The 23608-nt window shown below is 47.0% G+C and overlaps 1 protein-coding gene and 1 pseudogene across 4 annotated transcripts in view; both read left to right on the forward strand.

The window, feature by feature from the left end:
• LOC144169392 (uncharacterized) overlaps positions 1-23608 on the forward strand; it is a 40767-nt gene that overhangs the window by 14234 nt on the left and 2925 nt on the right. For 3 of the 4 annotated variants that reach the window (XM_077698529.1, XM_077698522.1, XM_077698516.1), the window contains exon 3: positions 10745-10908. The exons of the other annotated variant lie outside the window; for it this stretch is intronic. In XM_077698529.1, the coding sequence (XP_077554655.1) occupies positions 10745-10908 (164 nt within the window). The remainder of the gene's footprint in view (positions 1-10744; positions 10909-23608) is intronic. 4 annotated transcript variants of the gene reach the window in all.
• On the forward strand, positions 16349-22318 carry LOC144169382 (uncharacterized; annotated as a pseudogene).

Raw genomic sequence — 23608 nt, forward strand, 5'->3', positions numbered from 1 at the left:
TCTTTTATTTCTTCCCAGGAAAAAGAAATATCTAGAAATTTTAATTAATAAGTCTGGCTTACTAATGAACGTTTCTTAGGAAAGCAGTAACTTGTGGGCAGAGTAGGTGGTTTTTACGGCCAATTTTAATGTGGAGCAAACAGTCACTTTATATGCAGATGTCAATAAAATGGTCGCTATTGAAGTCTAAAGCTGAATATTTCGTTTGAAGTAAATGGTTCACACACATTTTTCGTCCAGGCATTAAAAATTAAAAACACCCTGAGCTTTATTCTTTGCATGTATGTCTTATGGAAAAATACCGTATTTACCCGATTCTAACGCGCACTTTTTTTCCGAAAAAATAGGCCGAAAAATCGCATGCGCGTTAGAATCGGATACAAAACCGAAACTGCTGAAACAGCGGTAATTTCGTACCACCCATCGCCATCGCCATCTCAAGATGGCGCCAAAGCTTTTAGCAACGATTTTCCGGACGCAGCAAGCCTAGGCGTCTAGGCTTTTCTATCGGCGTTCACACAAATCGTCAAATCGTTTTACTTGCGCGCTTGAAAACAGCAATGGCAGCAGCGGCTCCCACGCGTTCAAAACGAGCGGTCGGCTGAAGCGTGCACCTCTGGAGAAGCTCTCGGGACGGGCGTGCGAGGCGTGGGCCACGATCCCATCGACCATGGTTGAACGTTCGTTCAGAAGTGTGGCATCGCGAACGCACTTGAAGGCACCGAGGACGAGATGTTGTGGTCAGTGGAGAGCGACGATGAGTGAGATTACATCGGGAAATAAATTGCCCGTTTCTCTCGCATTCGTTTGTCTGGGTCACAAAGTCCCGTGCGCGTTACAATCGGAGGTGCAAGTTTTTTCGGTTTTTTTGCCAGGAAAATCGGGTGCGCGTTAGAATCGGGTAAATACGGTACATAGGTGGGTAAGCAGTATTTGGGAAAGCAAAAGCAAATGCTCAGTGTGTATGTAGTCATTCCAGCCGAAAAAACCATTGGCCGACCTATTGGAATTTCCAATTGGCTGGCCAGTTGTGTATTAGGCACGCATTGGCGTTGCCATTGGCCCGCCAACTAGGCGACCAATTGGACGGCTAACTGGGCAACCATTTGGACACCATTGGAACGCCAATAGGTCTTCCCATCGGAGGCCCCATTGGACATCCGATTGGCCACCAACTTGTTGCACTTTTAGTTGGTGCTATCCCATTGCCGCAGCCACTCCATCTGTTGCCGCTGCATTGCGTTGATTACCTGTATCACAAATAGGAGAACTCTTGGAATGGATGAATACCTTTATTGCTCTGTTTGTATACACGGCATGCACACAGTTTGTTGATTAAGCAATTTTTCACAGGCCATTGTCCATGCCGTGTTTCGCTCGTCGCAGAACAACAGTTTAAGTTTATAATAAACCGCAGTTTCGTGCACTAAAACAACAAGACACTGAAATGTTGAATGGCATGAGCTCTCCTCTTCAACAATGTTCCATGCATGGCGAACTGCGCTACGATGTCGTGAACCCGTCAGTCGTAACATGAACAGCCCTGAAATATATTTAGGCAGACAAATTAATTCTTAATATCGCTCATGCTACGAGGAGTGAAAATGGCAAGGAAAAATGAACCAGCTAGGTTCATTCACAGGGACTCTCTTCCTTCGGTGCGAGGCTTAGCGGCATTCAGTGTAAAGATGTGTCTCGAAACACACTGCTATGGGTGTACGACATCGTTGTCGCCGCTTCTCATGCTCTTGCAGACAACCTTACATTTCCAATCTAACGTACAGTCAGAGAAGACAGCGCGTGCAATCGACCAACATGCCTGCGCCGCCAACACCACGTTGAATACCACTTATCCACTGTACGTCTACGGATTGGATCCGATTGGAGTGGATTGTGGTTGTATTTCGGAACATTTTGCTACTCAAGTCAAAAAAATTTTCTTTGGTGTTTGCTTGTTATGTTTTTGGAAAACTTTATTTTGAAATGCTGATTGGCCATATTCAAAATTAATTGCTTCGTAAATAAAAATATGTGAAGGTTTAAGTTTCAAACATTTTTGAAGTTTTCAAATGAAGGTTGAGAGAGAGCATTAACTTTTAGCAAATTGTTGTCGCAATTGAATACTATCCAAACAACTATCCAAAATGGCCCCCCAATTTGGTCATCATGTTGGAGCCAGTGGATCCAAATGGGCCAACTGGCCATCCTATCCGAGCCAATTCGAGGTCCAATTGGACCCATTGCGCTTCCAATTCGACCCACTGGGTTTCCATTTGGACCCATTGGATTTCAAATTGGACCAAATGGTCAGCCAATGGTTTTTTTCGGCTGGGATCTATCTAATGCTTCAAACAGTTTTTGCAGAACCAGCTGCCGGTTTGCGAACTTTTCTTTGAAATGCCAGCACAGCTCATATCCTGCCAACACAGACATGCATCACATGCAATGCTTCGTCCAGTGGGTCCCTGCAGTAGTAGCATTTCCACTTGTGTGTGTACTTCTTGGCATTCAAGATGTTGGTTACTGAAAGTTAACCATCTTCTGTGAAGTTGTCCTTATGCCAGACGTAACTCAAAACATTGGCCTAAAGTCCCGTTGGACGTAACTTTAATTTTCAATTTTGGGTTCCATCGGACGTAACTCAAAACACTGGCTCAAAGGGGCTATGCAGATAAAACACAAGTTTGGTTCATTCGAAAGATTGCTTTGTTAGAATCATACTGACACCACTTTTAACGAGCACAAGCAAAAGGAAATGGCCATGCGACCCACTAGCTCATTTCCTGCAACAGAACCTATGATGTTATATGCCCAGCTGTGCAATTGGCTGAGGCCGGCAAAAGCAAACGCAAATTAGGCAGGTCTTATGAGCTTGCCGAACGAGCTATATTTGCGAAGTGTAAGGCATATTAATTTTACAGCAGTAAGAATGGTGGTGCAAACAATGTGAATACATAAATACACGTAAACATAGAAGTACTGATGTGCACTGCTGTTGGTACCAGGCAAACTATGCTTGTTTTAGCTGCACAGCAGTCCACTGCTTTAGAGTTGTCTTACCCGACACTGGCCGACTGGCATAAGCGACATTGTCTTGCGTGACCCTGTTTGTCGAGCGTACCGCATGTTTCACGAAACGATTACTTTCTACCCTGACAAAAACAAGCCAGGGACAAATGCGGTCGAAAACAATGCAACGGCGGACAACATTCCGCGGCTCAGTATGGTAGCGCCGTCTGGGGGGACTGACGGTAAGCAAGGCTGCAGAGCCGTGGCCTTCGCAACCTGTGTGCGACGTTTAATAAAAAAAGTTACCGCACACTAATGCAGGTGAAAGGTAGAAGTAGTTACTGGTGCCATTAGGGTAGTTACTTTGAATTTTCGACGTAGACTATGCCCGGGGTGATGCATAAGGGAATTCATTGCATAGCAGTATTCTTTTTTGCAGTCACGCATGGTTCCAAAACACAACACGTTTTCCGGTTTTATTTCTGAAAATCTCGTACATGTTGTTTGGAACGCACGGAACGCATATTCCGTGCGTTCCGAGCAAGAACCAAATTATGGGAATTCAACCGACCGAAATCCAACCATTAGTAAACACGATAATACCCCCTATGTCGTTTCCTTTTTTCTCCTTTAAATGTGCGGTCTTTGAGAGATAAAGTAGATGACATGGCAACACTACTTGAAACGTTTGGCGTAACTTTTACGGCGATACTATTAACAGAGACGTCGTATACTTCAGCATCTGAAGTGTATACTGTCCAAATTATCGGTATTTCTTCCGCAATAGGCAAATTAAATGTGCTGGTGCCGTTTATTGGCATGCATATGCTTGCATATACAAACGTACAGAGAGTCTTCCAGTCTACCATACATGGACGTGGTGTAAGTAATGTAATAAAAATCTTTACCCGAGTTACGATTAGTATAGTTCTCCACTTGATGTGTTTATTCACTAATATCCGGAACAACTTACTTACAGCCGATGTTGTGCATACAGATATTAGTGATCAGCTTAACTGCTCACCGAAAAAAATAATGCCCTTAATATGTCATGGCAACAAATTATGTGCAGAATATATTACCCCAGCAAATCTAGAAATTCAGAAACAGTTTTTCGAAAAAATGCACATGTAGAGTCGATAGCGGTATGAAAGGCATCGCGGAATACCATGACTTTTTCACTCACGGCAAATAATTTGGTAGCGAGATTGCAGTAGGTACTTGAAACCCCTAAGCATAAATAAAACGCAAAAAAAAAAAGATTGATTCGTACCCGTGGAAGCCTAGCAGATTACTTGACTATCGTAGTTGCCTGCCTATAAACAATACACGAGAGCTTATCGGTATTACGCTGTTTTCGCGCACGCGCACGCACACACACACACACACATGCACGCACAACGGATACCCAGAGCGTTCGAAACAACTTAAAAGGCAAAAAAAAAGCATATTTTCGCGCAGCGATATCGCGAGAAAATGCAGTAACAGCGAAAAAAGAATTCAGCACACTGGCATTCACTCTGCCCGAGATGACATAACCCTGGGCTATGGCATTCGCCTTTCAAGCAAACGACCACTAAAGCTGCGTGCAAAGGCAATCGTGGGTGTTAAACAATGTACGTTAAACAACTTTTTACTTGTAGGATCGAGTCAAAATACATAGACCACATATTGAGAGTTTTCTGTCCCGAAGACGCGACAACGAAGGCTGATTTACAACTCAAAGCGCAGGCAGCGTCGGCCAGGCGAGCCTCGCTTCAACCTTAGGCTAACGGCGCCGCCTCGCGGCGTGTGTCGCAGTTAGCAAAATTACACCGCTCCCCTTGTTTCCGCGCCGAATGGGACGGCCGGAGCAACGGCGCGCCGCCGGCAGCAAATCGCGGAGGCCACGGCAGAGCTATAACCAGGCTCAACTCCCTTCCCGTGCTCCCATTACGGCCTTCGCATTGGGGCATCTTGCTGCCTGCCACTGGTCTGCTGCTACCAAGTGCGTTCACAGGCACAGTGTGTGCGCCGCAGCGTTGGGTACTGCTACATTTGTGACAATTTGTGACACGAAAAGTGCGTGGTTGCACATCCTTGTGATGAATATGCCGCCATGCACTGATGTTCAATAAGCTGTCAGCATCTAACCTTTACCTAGTAACGTTGGCCAGCACTCATAGCTGTGAAAACTAATGGTGGCATCATGAAAATATGTCCTGAACATCAGCCACATTGTGGAGAAATGGCTTCGTGTTCTACATGCATTTTCAATGCAAGGACCTAAAATTGCTACAATTACATAGTGCGCGCCTTATGGTAGAGCTGTTGCATTCGAACAACTAGCATTATTTGCTCAGCTGAAGCCTCATCATTGAACTGCTATCCACTCAACAATCGGATTTATGACTTGTAAAAGAATATTGCCAAGTTGTATATAAAAATGAGGCCTTACCATTTTTTTTCATGTAATCAACCGGAAAAACTTGCACAGCGGGGTACGAACACAGCTCACAAGTAATGTATTTTTTAAAATCTGTAAATGACAGATTGGGTACATACAGCAGACTGGACAATTAGTCTACCTTTGTATTTCTTCTACCCTGTATAATTTTTAAGGACGCATGTTTCATACTTAGTTGCCTGATAGACGGTATTGTGCAGATTAGGGCGGACTTCTGGGGAAGTTTGTATTGCATCGTAGAAGTGTAATCCCTCTACCATGTGGTCACAAATTCGCAGGCGCCAGACATTGTGATGCTTGAATGTGCGCTTGCGCGAGCATCTGCGGGTTGGGAAGAATGGGCTCTAGTAAAGTTGCATTGGGCAGCTCAGTGCACATTGCTCAAAATTCAAATGCATTCTCTCTTTAACGAGACTGTAGGGATAGCAAAGCATAAAAAACAGCTCGCAAGAGAAACCATTGGGACGTTTTAAATGGCTCGCCTTAGCCACGCTTGCATAAGCATGCCATCTCTGGGTTTATTGGCCAAATAAATTGCATATCTTGCCCCTGAATAATTCCAAATGGCCGCAGCCTACTTTGTCTGCCTTGTTGGTTTCCTGTTTTTTTGTTTTGTGGTACCTGGTGTCACACAATTGTCGGTTGTTGCCTAGTTGTTATCTGTAAGAGCACGAGCTGTGTCAAAAATTATTGTCATCTGGTCGCCTGACAGATGGATATATACACTGTGGAGTCTAATTTTTTCTGATGTGCACATTTTTTCGTAATATATGAGTTTTTACGAATACATGCTATTGATTGATTAAGGGGTTTAACGCTCCAACGCTACACAGGCGATGAGGCGTGCCATAGCGGAGGGCTCCAGATTAATTTTCTCCACCTGGGTAACTTTAACGTGTGCCCAAAATCTTGAACACACGTTGGCGTTTCCGTTTTTTGCCTCCATAAAAAAAGTGGCCGTCGCGGCTAGGAATCGAACACGTCCCGGGACTACGAACAAATGCTAGTTGGAAGCACTTGTCGCTCTTGTCCTCCTTCGACTTTGGTGTAATTTTTGGCATTTCACACGTCTACAGTAGGCAGTTTCGTGTGGTTGCTTTTTTATATAGTCCTGTGGAATTGGCCACTTTCCCGAAATTGCGTAAAACTTGGCATAAAATAAAAATTTGTGTCACGGTGTGCCTCAAGTCATCAAATTAATGTTGCAAGCAAATATGCATACGTGAACAACTTTTGCTCTTATCTTATTGCATAAACAACTGCCTTGCCTATATCTCGTTCATACCAGAACAAAAAATCTGGGCTACAGCAACTGCCCTGTTTCGTGTGGAAATGCCACCGCAAAAGCTTACTGCTTATGGTATGCGGTCAGCACCCCAACCACGCGTTAGAAAAAATCTCATGCGCCGAGCCGGTATTGCGAAGGCCGTATGGGAGCACAGAAAGGGAGTCGAGTTTGGCCGTGGCTGAGCCTAATGACGCACTGGAAGTTCGTTTGAATACCCGCCCTTGTGTCTTCACGGCAGACGTCACGAAAATACACGTTTTGTCGGGAGAATCAAAATTTTAACTGAAATTGATTAATTTCTCAGGGAATACGGCATCGTTTCGTGCCGGACAAGCACTAGGGGCACTGTAAAACATGGAATCTTTTTAATAAAACAAACTTCTATTTTGTGTGCATGGCCCCATTAAACTCCTGTTGGGCGTAATTTTAGTTTTAAATTTTGGGTTCCGTCGAACGTAACTAGACACTGGCTTAAAGGCCAACTGCACTCAAATTTCACCTGGGCCGAATTTACTTTGAACGTACAGTACGTACCACCAAACCAACTGGGAGATGACTGGCAGCCCTGTGAAATGCGTCGTTAATTAGTTAGAAAAGTCTGAAATAGCTCCGTCGCTGGCGACACTGCGACTGCCGGCGTATCGCGCAAACAATCATGATGCGGACGTGACACGTTGGCCAGCCGGGAGCTATTTCCTTCGCCCAGCTAGGAACACTGGTCAAGCTCCTCTGGGCGCGCTTCTCATGGGGCTGCGGCGAGGGCGAAGCATTGCACGCAGGTTTGCTCCGGCGGGCCAGCCACACGCGGCCTCGCTTTCCGGCTGGACCAGCTGGAGCGTCACTTCAGCCTGGCCATGATGGCCGCGCTTCTCTCAATTTCGGATTCAAGATCTCCAAGTTTTGATGGCCATTTGTGCGTGGATACATGCATTTCAGCTGTCATATTTTGTGTCTTGCAGTCTTTTTAGGCAGTCTATTCAAAAACGTTTTCAAGAAGTTGAAATTTTGAGTGCATTTGGCCTTTAAAGTTCCGTCGGACGTAACTTTAGTTTTCAATTTTGGGTTACGTCAAACGTAATTTTAGACACTGCGTATTATATTTGGTCAAGTGCCCTTCATAATGGGCAGTCAGAAGAAGCATCTGTAGTGTGTACAGCACTCGGGGATGGAAGTGTGAAATTTCAGTTTAAGTAGTGCACGTACTTTAGCTTCCACAGTCCACTTCACGTCACATCGGCCTAATAATAGCTTGTATTCTTACATCAGAGCCGCCACCACCACCACCTTTCCTTCACCTTTCTTTCCATGCCACGTTTCAATCCACGAGTACTCGGCCTTCGCACTTCGTACATTGAAATGTTTAACCTGCAGTGGTTGCTCAGCGGTGCTGTTTTCTAGCACATGAGTTCGATTCCCGGCCACGGCAGCCAGATTTCGATGGGTGCAACATGTATAACACACGCTTGCATAAGCAGACGTGCAGAGCTCCACGTTGTCTGAATTAATCCTTTCCCCTCTACAGCATTTCTTGTAATCATATATTTTGTATGTTATACCCCACAATATAAAATCTTGATGCAGTGCATGAAATTCCATTAAAATAATAGCATCTCCGATAAAATACACAGGTGCGCACCGGGGCACACCAGTGTGCCTTTTCATCCTAGATAAACAGCACCGGTGCGCACCATCTGTCCTCGACAAACCGTGGCGCACCGTTGCGGGACAATTTTTGGTCGCCCCGTTGTGCACCGAGAGAGTCGATAGAGCACCAGGGGTGCAATCCCAAAATGCATCGCGAATGGCGCCGGCAAAGTGGTTTCCTCCGCCGTCTGCTGCAGCGACGGCGCGTCGACGCACTCGTGTAAAGGCGAAAACGACTGTATGTTGTTATTTACGAGGACGAGTTGCTTGCATATTCATCACAATGAGGCGACAGTCTCAGAACGGGTGCTAAAACAGCCAGACAATGCGTATGAGCGCACAAACATTGTGTGCCATGTAGGAATTTCGCTTATGGCAAAGAAGTCTGCATGCGCCAGCCAGTTGGAGTAAATGTTGGAGCTTTGCATTCATTTTTTTCGAATGAGGTGCCACGCACAGTCGCTGGGGTGCCTAGACTGTATCTTGAGGGACAGGCCGTTTAATGTGACTCTCAGATGACGAGAAGCAGCTTGTAGGGGGCTGTTTAGTATGAGTGCGTTGTCGCGCATGTGTGAGGGATATAGGTTGTGTGGTGGCTTCCAATAAATATCAGTTTGTAGCAGCGCTGTGTCTTATTGAGCTGCTTTATTGGAACTTGTCAAACACTTTCATAAGTTGCTTGCTTAGCCCATGAAATGTCGCTAGCATAGAACTGCCCAGTTTGTCCTCGATCAACGCTCCGTGCCAGTGCGTACCTTCGCAAGGCACTGTGCCCTGCGCCGGTTTTGCGGGCAACCCCATGCATGTTTATTGAGGACGCTATAAGAGTGCAGTGAATGTTAAACCTAGCAAAAAATGTTTTTAAAACAATGCATACATCAAGAAGTGCATAGAAGTAATCTTAGAACATTCTTTTTAATGCTCTCTTCTACACCTCACGTTGGAAATATTAATGGCCCGGGCCTATGGCTTCAAACTTGAGTATGGGCCCGCCAATAAACGCTGCGGGCCTTCTGGCCCAGGCTTTCGGGTCAGCCCAGGGCCGTGCAGTGCTCTAGTGTGTAGTGGGAATGGTGGCACTTGAAAAAATAGATTTAAATAATGGCCAAAAACTATTGCCACAATGGTTATTCTGACACTCATTTCTGTGCGCTTATTTCTATGATAAGTCCGGTACTTACAAAACTATTAGCTCTCTGGAAATGGCACATAAAAAAAAAGAAACAAAATGAAGCATTAAAGGGACGCTGAATTGTAGAAACAAGTTTTGCCTCTTTTGCTAGAAAACAGTGCCGTGAATGCAGATATACTAACCCATGGCAACGGCAGTTGCTCATTAACGCAAAAATTGCTAAAAGTGGTAAAACAGGTATTGCCCCCCGCATTCACTTTTCTGCACCACAATTTGTGACGTTGTGAATCTTGAATGTGCAAGTGTGGGATTAGTGAAGCTTGTCTGAGCATTTCTCTGAAACAAACACTTAGGCTAGGTTTCAAAAAGTGTGTTCCATTTAGCTGTTTGTTCTAAAAAACTGCCCAGGCGGCTGCACCAATCAGCGCTTCAACTTTCAAGATTTGGGACATCACAAATCGTGGTGCAGAAAAGTGAATGTAAGGCGCGATACCTGTTTTGTGCGCTATACTATTCTAGTTACGGTAACTGTCATTGCCATGAGTGGTATAGTATTTACATTCATGGCAGTTTCTTGCTGACAAAGGCAAACTTGTTTCTACACTTTAGTGCCCCTTTAATAACTTCTGCATTCTATAGAATGTACGAGTGTGCTGGGCCAAATCACTGTCGCTGAATTACTTCCCTATTTTAACTCATGCCTTTTCCTGCAGTCATGTAAACATGTTGACTTCTGCTTCAAAGTAACGAACATTTCACAAGCAATGCTGTTGGGCCGCACTCATACATTGCGAGCAAGCTAGCAATGCATGTACAGCAGCGAGGTAAATACCAATATTTCTACCGCTGCAGAGTTGACTGGGCTGTATGCTCTGTTGCATGTAGTGCACGTGCATCTGCATTAGAGCCCATTTGCTGGCCATTATCAAAAGAAGATAATGCTGCTTCTGTTTTGCTTCAATTATGCTTGCCATAAAAAAAAGTAAAAAAAAAAACACATGGCAAGTGGTTCAGTACATTCTATGTTCCAAAGTGCACCAAGAAATTTTGCATATTCCCAGTTAATAACTATTTAGGGTGGACACATTAGTTCAGTAGTGCTGTGGAATAGCAGACCTGTTATTTGTAGTGTACGTTTGTGGCAGGTAAATATAGCAGCAATTGTTTCGTGAGGAGGGGTTAAGCTGTAGTTTCTGGTCTTCCCACGTTCACGTTGTGGCTGCAGTTGCAGGTTCGACCACCCTAGACGATGGAAAGCCATCCAAACGTGCGTTGCCCCCGGGTGCCCTGGTGTGGAGGTCGCATACAGCATGTTGGGGATCACTGAGGCTGCCGCCCACTTTGCAACGGGGTCTTGCCAAGGGTTGGAACCGTCTGCCTGCCCTCCAGGTGATGCACCATAATTTTTGCTTGCATCCCCTGGCCTTTCATGGGTAGGGAAGGGCTGTTGATGCATGTATGTCTGACAGCCCGAATATTTAAGGAACACTAAAGTGAATTTGCCAATATTAGCTCTAATACACATCCTTTTCATTGTTTACCTGGTCGCTATAGCAGTGTTTAATTTATAAAGGCAGAAAGAAGAAAAATACCATGCAGCATCTGCAGCAGCCGCCATAACTAAATTGTGGATGTATGCTTCGCAAGTGGTTGACACTGCCAATATGACGCTAAAACAGCCTTCGCAATTACAGCAATAGACGACCGAGAAATTGAACTGACTTCCGTGACAGTAATTGGGAACGACTCCACAACTGCAGAAGAAATAGGAATAGCCCTTAGAGCCACTAAATCTCAAGAAATTATCAGCATGGTCTTAGATGCGCAACCTGCTGGTTACCATTACGCCGCCGGTCTCATTGCTCCATCGGCCCTCCGCATCCTACAGTCCACCCCTAGCCCCCCTTACCTCTACATTCTCTGGACCCCGGGACATGAGTCTGGGGGGATGGGGTAATGAGACGGCTCATGCTGTCGCCCACGTGTATATCTATCGGGCGTTCCCCTTCAACACTCCAGGGTCACCGTCAGAAGAGTACCATTCTGTTCCTCAGAAATAGAAAGATATCCTCGAACACTACCGCCTCGAACACCGCATCTTGCCCCCGCCCCATGACAAGTTGACTAAGAAAGAAGCCATTGCCTACTGCCACCTTCAAACGAGCACGTACCCGCACGGCACCCTCCCCCAAGCCATCCACCCCACTTCCTACTCCGCCACTGGCAAGTACTGTCCCCAACCCGCACACTCTTCCATATAATCTGGGCGTGCTCCCACACACCATTCCTCCTCCCCATCCCCTCCCCCAACCATGAGCAGTGGGAAGGCATGCTAGCCAGCCCGGACCCTAGCAAAGCTTTGGCTAGTTGAAAGGGTCGGCCAGGCAGCGACCGCACAGGGACTTCTGGACTGAGAAAACCCCCCTATTGCCATGACTCCAGAACTGATATAAAAATAAAGTTTATTCCTCCTCCTCCTCTATCACCACTTAGCCCAGTATTACAGTTTCTGTGCTCACTTTTAATTTAAACCATCTGCATTTAATTCAACGCACAGAACACACACTATAAGGAGGGCAATACGACACCACATTGCTGGACACGCGAGCAGGGGGAGGGGGCAATGCATAAGCATCCCTTGCCAAGTACCCCATCAGGGCAGTGCATCTGCACAAAAACGCATAACTGATGAGTGTAAGACATTTATTCATTGTACTGGGGTCACATAAAATCGTTTAAAAGAAAATGACCAAATGAAACGAAAATTTTCCAAATTGGCTGTTGATGGCCAGATGTGGCAGCCATCATTCATAACAGGAAACTAAAAACAAGGAAGGTAAAAATAAAATGAAGTAATGAGGTTGCAAAGGCCTACCTGATTCGGTGCCCTCATTCAGTTAACTTAAATGAGCAGAAATTGAAAACATTAAAAAAAATGAACTTCCGAAACCACAAATCCAGTGCCTCCATAAAAATAACTAAAAAAAGAAAAAAAATGACACCACCTTCCCGCGAGGGAACCCTGAGTTGATGCGGAGCATCTCGGAGGTTCCAAAACGTTCACGAGATTGGGTATCTAAATGACGGAACTCCGGACGGCGCAGCATGACTTAACCGAAGCAGCAACTGAGGGTGCGGCGTGCGGACCGGGTTTAGTATATAGAGCAGATGGAGTGGAGGGGAGGAGATGAGAGAGGAGACATGCATGCGCGCTTATCGCGCAGCTGCGGTGATGAGTAGCGCGCGCGCTATCGCACACCTGGCGTGGAGAGGGGGAGGGGAGGAGCAGCGCGTGCGCTATCGCACAGCTGATGTAAAGAGAGGGAGAGGAGGAGAAGCGCGCGCGCTATCACACAGCTGGTGGGGAGAGGTGCGGACGAACGACGGACGGACGACAGAGCCGAGAGCAAGAGATGCTTTGCATCTAAAATACGCCGATTTAACATGTTCATTTAATGCTACTAAGCGTATGTTTAGTGAAACGAGAAGCAGCGTAAGAAAGCTTGCGTATTAGTAGATGATTCTCAGCACTTCTGTAGCTTTTTGAATCACTTTTTTTGGTTCACTTGTACCATGGGCTTTTTAGTTTGGTACTTGGATGTGTTCATATGCCACGCCAGATGGTAAAAGCTGACAACTCAGAGCTACAGCATTTCGTAGCCTTGCATCTACACAATAGGTGACCGGTAAAGAGCGCAAAGGCTCATGGGTACATTGTCTGCTCCCGCAGAGCCCAGCCACTTCCGTTTTGAGAGCTCTCCTGGCTTCCCATAGGCCAGCGGCTTTGATGCGTGCGTGTGCTTGTTTATCTGTTTCCATCGAAAAAAAAAAAACGCTCATGCATTGCACATTCAATGGATAACAACGATGAATCCTACTAGGGACTCCTCTGAAAGGTAAGCACCCTGTGACAAATAAACAACACGCACACACGCGTGAAAGCCGCCGGCGTACGGGAGGCCAGGCGATATCTCGAAACGGAAGTAGCTGGAGCAGACGACGTACCCATGAGCCTTTGCACTTTTCACCGGTCACCTATTACGGGGCCATGCCAAACATTGGTGGGGCAAACGTGGAAACGGCGGGCCTATCCCCTCGCACTTCACACAAGCAACGCTCCCCAGTGTGGGTTCCCTAAAGAGGCCACTTTGTCAAATAACAAGGTCGACGTTTGGCCTGCTCAGCCAGCATCACAGGCACCAAAAAAGCAGCATGACACCTTTTACCCGAAAAAGACTCGACTCCTGAAGTCACTGACCGAAAGCCAGGTCCAGGGACATAAAGCTACACATTCATGCAAAGCACAAGTGCATCACAATAGTTTTGTTTAATTAACCCTTACTGAAAGTACATGTAATTAAATGAAATAGTAAAAGCCTAATTAAAAAATGTATATGACGTGCATGAAGTCATTCAAACTTAACAATATACACTGGTTTCACTCCTGTGCCAAATGCTCCAAATTGCATCAATTGCATCAAATTCACTTGCGCCATTGTGATAAAAAAAATACTCACTTGTGCCAGAGGGCTTAAAATTCACTGGTGTGGCTGTAGAGGGCGTTATTTTGCGCTGCCTGGTGAGATCTGGAGGCAACGTGGAGGAGGTTGATTATATAGTGGCACCGCGGGTCATTTGGAGATATAGCAGCAATAGTGCTTCGTAGCGTATTTAGTGGTTCGAGTGGCATGTGAATAGCTTCCATCTGGTCTGCCGTCACTGACAGCTATCAGACGAATCTTTGCTATTATTTTGTGTTCATTCCGACTGTAATGGGGTGTTATACATTGAAGAAAAGTTTCGCTTATTTGCATTCCTCTTGAGTTCTGCCTCAGTGTGTGCGTATTTCAAAGAGGGAACTCTGGCCAAAACTTCAGTGCACCAAAAACACTGCTGAGTGAATGCCACAACCGGCAAGGGCTTCTTCAAGTTGGTATCTTATTCAAGAACGTAAAAGCAATTGTGGCGCAGGAAAGTTGAAATTTAATGCCTAAATGACTTCAGGATCGCCACACTTATTTAGGTTGCCATCCGTAACCATAACTGTGCAATCAGTGTTCTTGACATGTCCGCACGCAGTTTCAGGCTGGTGCTTATTTTCGCTGATTGAACTTGGGCCTTCCTATTCATTCTATTTATTTAGCTTTATTGTGGAAATGCTGTCATTAGAATGACGCTGGCACGTTTGAACTGCATACAAAAGCATCGAGTGGCAGAGCAGTATGCACTGCCTTGGCAGTGCAGTATGGAAGTGATCTTAAGCCGCCTGTTGCACGTGTTGAAGATCACTGAATGTTTTGTTTTGAAATACTTGCGAGACTGTCCTTGTAGTCATGCCTTATTGCTGTCTGGGCGCAGAAATCACGCACGCGAAGTGTTTGTGATGCTAACAGCTTTGTACACACAAGGGTACCTCCGATTTTGCTGCTCCTTCATCTCTGCACCGTGATAAAATGCTGACATGCGGGTTGGTATGTGTTTGCGGGGGACTGTCGGCTGAACGTTGACCTTAATGTAGCAGATGACATCGTGTGGGTCAAAGTGCGCAGAGTAGTGGCGACAATGATTGTCATGCATAAGAATGAGAGAGGGAAGGCGATTGATACTCTTCTCAAATTATTCAGCATCTCGGGTCCCTGCCAAGATAGTGGTCATGGGCTCTGCTTACAACAATAAATTTCGATTTTTTGAGACATGAAGTAGTATGTGGTAGTGTCAGGCATGTGAGAGTGCTTTCTTTGAAGACCGGGCCATCATGTTTTTATTCGATATCCTTGCATGGTAATGTAGTTAAGTCAAATAGTATATTAAAATGCACCCCGCCCCGAAACTTTAACTTAAACTGATAAAGCTTCTTTTTATTGAACAGCTCCCAGATTGGAATTTTTCTTTTGTATGATGGTTTTTGTATGTTCCATTCTCTTACTTTTTTCATTTTTAATTTACTATATGTGTTCGGTGTTTTTCCCTGTTACTTCTGCCATGCTGACAAAATGAAAGTTTGGTTTATTTAAAAGATTTGGTGCTTTATAGTGCCCCCAGCGCTTGTCCGGGAGCAAATGATGCTTTATTCAACTGAGAGTTGATCAGTTTAAATTAAAATTTTCATTCTTCCGCCAAAGTGTGTGTTTCGTGACGTCTGCAATGCTGTAACAAGGAAAGGTCTTAAAACAAACGTTATTGTGCTAGTCTGCAGCAGACTGCAGAATGCCTTTTTACCATCAGTCCTCCTAGATGGCGCCACCAAAGGCGGTTCGTGTTTGCTTTGTTTCTGACCATATTTGCACCTGGCTTGTTGTTTTTGTTATGGTAGGTAGTAATCGTTTCGTGAATGGGGTATGCTCAACAGGGTCATGTAAGATCGTTATACAAATAAAAGGGTTACAGTTTAAAGCTTCTTGGTGATCCAAAGTTCTTCACACTCAAAGAAAGATAATTACACCTATCTCAGCCTCAAAATTTCATGTCAGTACTCCTTTAGCAGTGCAGACCAGCCAAGTTTTACGATTTTATCGTAAAGTGCCAGATTTTGAGCACATTTTTACGAGTATCGTAATGACAACTATATTTTTACGATTTTATATGTTTTGTGCCGAAAACTTAGCAAAGTTGGTGCAGTTGGTCCGTTCAATCCAATCTACTGGCTGCATTTCGCCATTTCACGAAGCCATGCTGGCAACACTGTATCGGCTTGTATCCAGAGCTAAAGCCGAAGACTATTGACTTCACGGAAATGTGCTTGCTCTTTGTTTCCCCGTGTACTTCGTGTGGTGAATTGTGTGCGTTTTTTTTTTCCTGGAGATGTAACGGAGTGCAAGCTGCTTATGAGATGTCTGAGAAGAAATACTTCCAGGTGTTTATCCCAAGCTATTCAACTGACTTTCCGTGTATGAAGAGGTCGCGTAAAGGTGAACGATACGCATATTGTAGTCTGTGCTGCTCTGATGTGCGTCATCTTAATACGAAGAAACACAAAGACTCGGTGGAACTAGTGGACTCCACCGGGAAACTCGGAGGGTACTTAAGCAAAGCGGATCTTGATGCTACAACTCGAGCGGAGTGCCTTGTTACTGCGTTTCTGATCGAGCACAACGTTCCGTTTACGGCTTCTGATCACGCTGGAGACCTTTTTAGAAAAATGTTCCCCCGATTCGAAGGAAGCCAAAAACTACGCCTGCGCCCGTACGAAGACTACTGCAATTGTGAAGGAAATGGCCAACAATGTGATCGACGAAGTGATAAGCCACCTAAAGCACGCTCCGTTCTCAGTCACTACAGACAAGAGCAGTGACGCCAGCCACGATGCAAAGCTTTATCCCATTGTGGTTACGTACTGTGACAGGACTGTTCGCACTGCCTTGCTCGCGATGCCTGCTCTCGAAGGCAACTCAATGGGACGAAACATTGGTGCGCTTGTTGTGGACACGCTAAAGAGCAAGAACATACCGCTCCAGAACTGCATCAGTATGGTGTGTGACAATGCACCAGTCATGATTGGATCTAAAAATGGAGCTGCTGCTGTGCTCAAAGAAAGCCATGAGAACATCGCCATCTTAGGGTGTTGTTGCCATTTGATCAATCTGGCGGCACAAAAAGGCTCGGCATGCCTTCCAATGAACATGAATGAGGTACTAGTTAATCTTTTCTACTACCTCGAGAAAAGCTCGAAAAGGAAGGACAAGCTGAAAGCCTTCCAGTCTCTCCACGATGTAGAGGCCAAAAAGATCTTGAAGCATGTCAGGACTAGGTGGTTGTCCCTCGGCAGGAGCCTTAAAAGGTTTGTCGAGCAGTGGCAGCCACTGCTTAGCTTCTTCTACAGTGAAGTAAGACCATCTGGACCGGTCTTGAAGCTACCCACCAAAACACATGACCTCAGCGCTGGTTCTCATAAACATGCTAAAAAACCAGAGGGCAGTCATCAGAGCAAAAGACCAAGACAGTCGGGTACTGCTTCTAAGGGAATCCAAAACCACCCAGACGGCAAGGTCTTGAGCAGAGAAGAAAGGCTATTCATGTTTCTTTCGTCAGATGTCAACCGGGCATATTGCGACTTCTTGCTGTCCGTAATTCCGGAGTTCGAAAAGGCAAACATGTTCCTGCAGTCTGGAGCCCCTCAAGTATATCTGCTCCGAGAAGTGCTTAGCAAGTGTTTAGCAAGAGAGCTGATGTTGCGGTTTGTCAAACCTTCAGTTATCAGAAGAGCTGATGTGCTGACCGACGCATACCTGCCAACTCTCCCGAATTGTCCGGGAGACTCCCAAATTTTGGCCTAATCTCCCGATTGTACGAAAGCTATCTCGAATCTCCCGAAAAGTGGCCGCCACAGTAGAGGCATTTTTTTTTAAACCACGCGCGTACGTCAGTCTTTCCTGCTGCGACAGTTGTGGTGCTGCAGGAGAGCACTCGCCACTATTGGCCGTGAGGCCCACCACTGGAGAGGCCCGCGCTGCGATCGTTTTGACGTCTTGTAGGATCACCGTTCCTATCTTGCTGCGTAGTTGGCTTGCAACGCGTGACACTTCGCTTAGGAAGCGCGTTCTAAAAGTATTTTCGTGTTAATTTCCTTCATTTGAAGGTAATTCTCAGTGCGTCAAGCACAGTTCGACCTAATCGTGACTGTATAACCGTATCACCTGTGGTAGATTATCCGCAAACACCATGAGCATGGTGGTGTATTACGCATGCGACCGAAGCGTAAGCAGCGGCTTGTTTCCCCGATCAACAATGTGGACTACGACGATCGCCGAGAGAGAGAGAGAATAAACGGTTATTTAAGTCAACAGGGGGGATTGTGCTGAAGCTTGAAGGAGGCGTCCTCAGTCCAGGATGCCTTGAGCGCAGGCAGCATCGACAGCCCTTTGAGCCAGCCGAAGCTGGTCGTCCAGGCTGGTGCTCGCCAAGGCGCTCTCCCAAAGCTCGACAGTGGAAAGTTGCAGGTTGGGAGGAATCAGTGGAGATTGGTCACATCCTCCGACCATATGGCGTAGCGTTCCGGGTTCTCCGCAAAATCGGCAAAGCGGGGAGTTCTGTCGGTAGAAAAGGTGAAGCCGGATAGGATGGGGGAATGTATTAGTCTGGAGAGCACGTAAATGACGTTCGTGCTCTCGGGGTAGAGATTTGTGTGGGGGAGCGAGTGTCTCACGCGACAGCCTGTAGTGCTGCGTGATCTCGGCGTAAGAGGTCAAGGGCTGCATGCGCTCGGGTTCGGCAACGCTGCTCTCGGCGCCCGCTCGGTGGGTCAATTCTCGAGCGATGGCGTCCGCCACCTCGTTTCCGGGGATACCGTGATGTGCGGGAGCCCATACAATCCTGATTAGCTTCTTCAGGGGCTGCTGCTGAATGATGCGTAGAGTTGTTGTGTGAAGGCGTCCCCTAGCGAAATTCTGACAAGCCTGCTGCGAGTTGGTGACAATGACCGCTGCATTAGTTTTTACGACGGCGAGGGCGATTGCTACTTCCTCTGCTTGTATAGTATTGTCGCCGGCAAGCGAGAGGCTGCAACGGTGCTTGTTTTCGACGACTACGGTGGAAACCGCCGCGGACCTACCCGGATAAGACGCCGCGTCCGTATACGCTGTTGTTGGTTGATTGCCATAGATCTTGTATATGGCTTTTGCTCTGGCTTCCCTCCTGTCGACGTGGTACACAGTGAAGTTTCTAGATTTCCCTTGTTTGCAAGAAATGTATAAAGCAGGAAATCATGAAGCGTTAACTGCTCGCAGAAGCACACGCACCCGCCGTGCCTGCCCACACAGCCGACGGTGCAGCTCGAACCGACGCAGGTCGCGGCAGCAACGACTTGTCGGCGCTTTTTAAAATCACACAAGTCGTGGAAAAGATTGGTGAAAGTGGATGTTAGTGTGATGAAAAATTCTGATAGGTAGTGTCATCAGCAGTGGTTTTCAAAGCGATACTCAAATATCTGCCATGATTTACGCCGACCGGCCGCGGAGGTCGGTCCCGGCAGCGCCGGCCCGTTCACGCATGGTGCGGCGAGCGGCCGAAGGATGGCTATGCTTGCGTGCAAGAATCGGCCGATGCCGTGCAGGTATCTTGATCGTCGATCGCTTAAACGGAAATCACCGCGCTTACAGAGTTCCCAGCGCGGTGAAACGTTCTGTTAGGGACTGTAACTCGCAATTCTAACAGCGATGAAATATCTGCTGCGACGCCAAGCCTAAAGTTCCCAACATCCGATTACGTGCATCGGAAGCTGGCTGCGAGCTGTTGGCGAAGGCCCTCCCGTCTCACACGCGTGTGTTGCGTTTGGGTTCCTCTAACTTCTTGGGGGCCCCCAACGCTCGGTTCTCCTATTCTAAATATACCCATTACCCGAAATCATTAACGACGTGTTTCGCCTCGTATGCAGCCTTGCCATCTGTGAGCAGTCGTGAGTTTCGAAATTGATGCTTGAGAAATGCCGGCTTACTGTAACCATACAAAACACGCTGCAATTATTTACCAAGCCGAGCACCTAATGAAAACTAAATATAGCCTTGTCGGAACCAGCTCGAAGGCGTTAAAAACTCGAGTTCATACCGTTCACACATTGCGGACAAGTCGCGAAAAGTAAACATCAGCCGTGCAGAGTACAAGCTAAGGCAGTGATCGTTAATCAAATCCGGGCATGACTATAAAAACATCGTAGGGCAAGTAGGCACTGATTAAGCCAAACTGCAGACCATAACAATACTTTTAAGCATGTGCGGCGAAGCAATCTGATCACCGTTCTCGCGTCATTCATTTACCAGGCAATACGAGCAGTTCGCGCGGTGAGATCATAAGTGAGCGACGCTTTTGCGTCGCTGTTACAAGGTATTTGCTTGCACACACATGTCCCGTCACAAGTATTTCATAATGAATTTACAGCGTACTTTTCTCGGCATCAGTTTCATCGTCCTTGGCATTGCGCTGGCTGCGTATGTAAGAGCTGTGGGTCGCGATGGTAGCAACTGCCTAAACGCGGCGGTGTCGCCGGGAGCAAGCGAGTCGCAGATTGCTTGCCCGAATTATTTGGTTTACAGACAACTTTTTTGGTAATTTGAATCAAATCCACAAGGAGCGGGCGAGATGGTGGCCACAACAACAACAAAAAAAAACAAAAAACACGCTTCCTCATACGCACGGGAAATGTTTTGTAGCAGACGACAACACGATTCGGCGTCCTACAAGTGACGTCACTCGTAGGTGGCGCCACGGTATGTCCTCGAGGCCAATACTTCTAGTTTATTGTAACCTTACCGTAGAGTACCGCTAAGTATATTCTAGGCACTATAGACTGCTATAGAGTACCGCGCATCTGGACGAAGGCCGGCCGTGAGACGCACTCGCCACTGTACCGAAAGAAGGCGAGGGAAAGGGTACCACAACTGTTGCGTCTGTCTGTCGTAGCTGATGTTCCACACATAGTTTTGGCACGAAGCGTTGATGCGAGTACTTCAAAAGTGTCGGAGGTAATGCGGTGTGTTGTCAACGTGAAATTTGTAGCAACGCCGGCCACTTCGGATCGCCATCTGCCAATGCAGATCGGTTGGTTCGGTGGAAGGGGGGCATGCACGCCGCGGCGGCGGCGCCGATCGAGGCAGCCGTGGCCGTGCGTGCGAAAATCTGTTGCGAGCGACCTCCACAAGAATCGCTAGCTACCACCACTGAAAACAGGTCTTTCATGAACGCGGCAGGCAGGCGTCTTCCTATAGGAGTCGTTTAGAGCACGACCGGGTTTGGAGGAAGTGCGAGCGCATTATGTACGCTAGGCCTACGCTGCCTGCCTAGGCGTCAGTTGCATGTTTTCCCGAGTTCAGTTGTAAAATCAATGGCACTGTCAAAAGCAAAGAAGTACTTGCAAGTATTTCTGGACTCGTACACAGCTGAGTTTCCGTGCTTCGTGACTTCGCGAAAAGAACAAAGCAGCTCAAAATAAACATCCTTGCCCCTTTCTGATGTCAATCTCTAGTCTCAGTAATTTGCAAAAAAAATCCCTTTTTCTCTCTCCCTCCTCCCCCCCTCCCCTGCTGCGGTCTCCCGAATTTTCATGTTGCTAGGTTGGCAGGTATGCCGACATTGACTACAAGTCTTTCACCACCCAAAAAGATGATGAAGACCTAGTAATGGGCAGCCAAACCACGCAGAGCTTGCAAAACCTGAAGAAAGAAATGAGGGAGGAGGTTTTTACACGAATCAGAAGATTTTTCGTGACGGCAACAGAGTACATGATCTTGAAATTTCCACTGAAGTGTGAGCTGTTGAAGAATGCAGAAGTGGCAAGGCTTGCTTCCATTGAACATGCCAGGTTTGCTGATATCAAGTATCTAGTCAACTGCTTCCCAGTGCTTGTACCAGTTCAAGAGGGGCAAAGTATGAATTCTGCTCTGGACGACATTCAGGCAGAGTTTTGCTGTCTTCAGTTGGAAGAACTACCCGCTGTAGTAACGAAGCAGGAGCGGATCGACGAGCAGTGGCGTGCGGTCTCCGATCTGCGAGAAGTAGATGGCACTTTGAAGTATGCTAAACTTGCCAAAGTTATGTTGGGGGTCTTGACACTCCCGCATAGTAATGCAGAGTGTGAAAGAGTTTTAGTAAGGTCGGAAAGGCGCACACACAGTTCCGTGCCTCCATGTCCAAAAAGACAGTTGAGCATTTGATTGTTGCGAGATGTGCCCAGTCTTACTCAGAGAAGTGCCGACAACAAATGCAGCAATCCAAAACATATCGGACGTGACGCCAGAAAGTCACGTGGGGTTCGTCTGGGTGGCCAGAATTGTCATTCACGCGGCCGGCCCGCATCGAACGGCTCCTTGCGCCGGCCATGGCCACGTCGGCGGAAACAAGTGGAAACGAGCGTTTGAAGGCAAGATAGGGGGCTTCCAAACGCAACATGCTCGCTAACGACAATAATTGAAGATTGCCAACGACGACTATAGCGGCTCACTAGCGTTTCGGCATGCGTTGCTGTCGCGGTGAACTCGTCCCACCGAGGTCTGGGAAAAGGCTTAGCATCGCCGCAGTTATCCAGACTGCTTTGCGAGGCCGCGACGACGACGATCGCCCGCGCAATCTTTCACTGCACTATCACCCCCTTTCACCTATTTGCAAACTGATTTTCAGCAATAGTCCCGCTCCGCCGGGCGGTGACAAGTTTTAGCTGCTGCGGTGTATGCCGTATTGTGCATACACCGCACAGTGGGCTGCTTGTCGACCATGCAGGCAGATGCTTGCTGCGGTCGCGCGTGTAGCGGGCGTTTGTGCCCGCAGAGATGCTCCGTGTTCTTCAGCGTTATTCACACCTTGTAAACGGCGCACTATATCTACAAACTCAGTTAAGCTCGTGTAACAGATGGGGACGATCTACATTCGTCCATGCCACCGGTGCAGGACGAATACGCCACGCCGCTGGTGCAGGAGCGCTGCGCGCAAACACATTTCCCCCAGAGCTGGGAGCGCTGATTGGCTACAGCATTTAACGGGGCCCACCAATAGCGCAGCCGTACTGTTGAGAGCTTCGTGCGTCACACTGGTGCGTCACACTGGTGCGTCACACTGGTGCGTCACAAGCGGTCTGTCGCACGTCTGAGCGCGGCAGTGTGGCGGCAAGGAAGTGGTAGGCGAGCAAGGAAGAAAGAAAGCATCTTTGTTGCGTGTTTGTGCAGCCCCTGCTTTGCGCAGAGCTGTAATATTTGGTATACATTGTCGTGAAGGGGTACTCTAGCGATTGCGCGATTGAAATGGCGACCTTCAGAAGCCTATTTAGGCCCCCTTTAAACTGGAAGTACTCTCAATCGCAAGTTACAACCAAACGTGTTTTCCCTTCGTGAACCCCTTCGACTACGAGCCGGTCACTGCATATTGTCGCTAACATTGAGGCTCGGCACCAAAGCTTTGCTGGTCGTCTATATTCACAGAGTGAAAGGGCCCTGTATTTTTTTTAGAATACTGACTGCACACTAACATCGACAGCATGGCGCATTTGTGTACGAACCTGGGACGCAATGTAGTTTTCCCGCATTCCGAGTGAAGTCAAGGGCAACACAAGCACGTAAATCTTTCAAAGTGCAGTTGGCACCAGGATTTCAATCCGTTGGCATTAGTTCAA

This window comes from Haemaphysalis longicornis, unplaced genomic scaffold, assembly GCF_048455015.1.
Source record: "Haemaphysalis longicornis isolate Haplotype H1 unplaced genomic scaffold, Haemaphysalis longicornis Haplotype H1 scaffold_1, whole genome shotgun sequence".
NCBI classification, from domain to species: Eukaryota; Metazoa; Arthropoda; class Arachnida; order Ixodida; family Ixodidae; genus Haemaphysalis; species Haemaphysalis longicornis.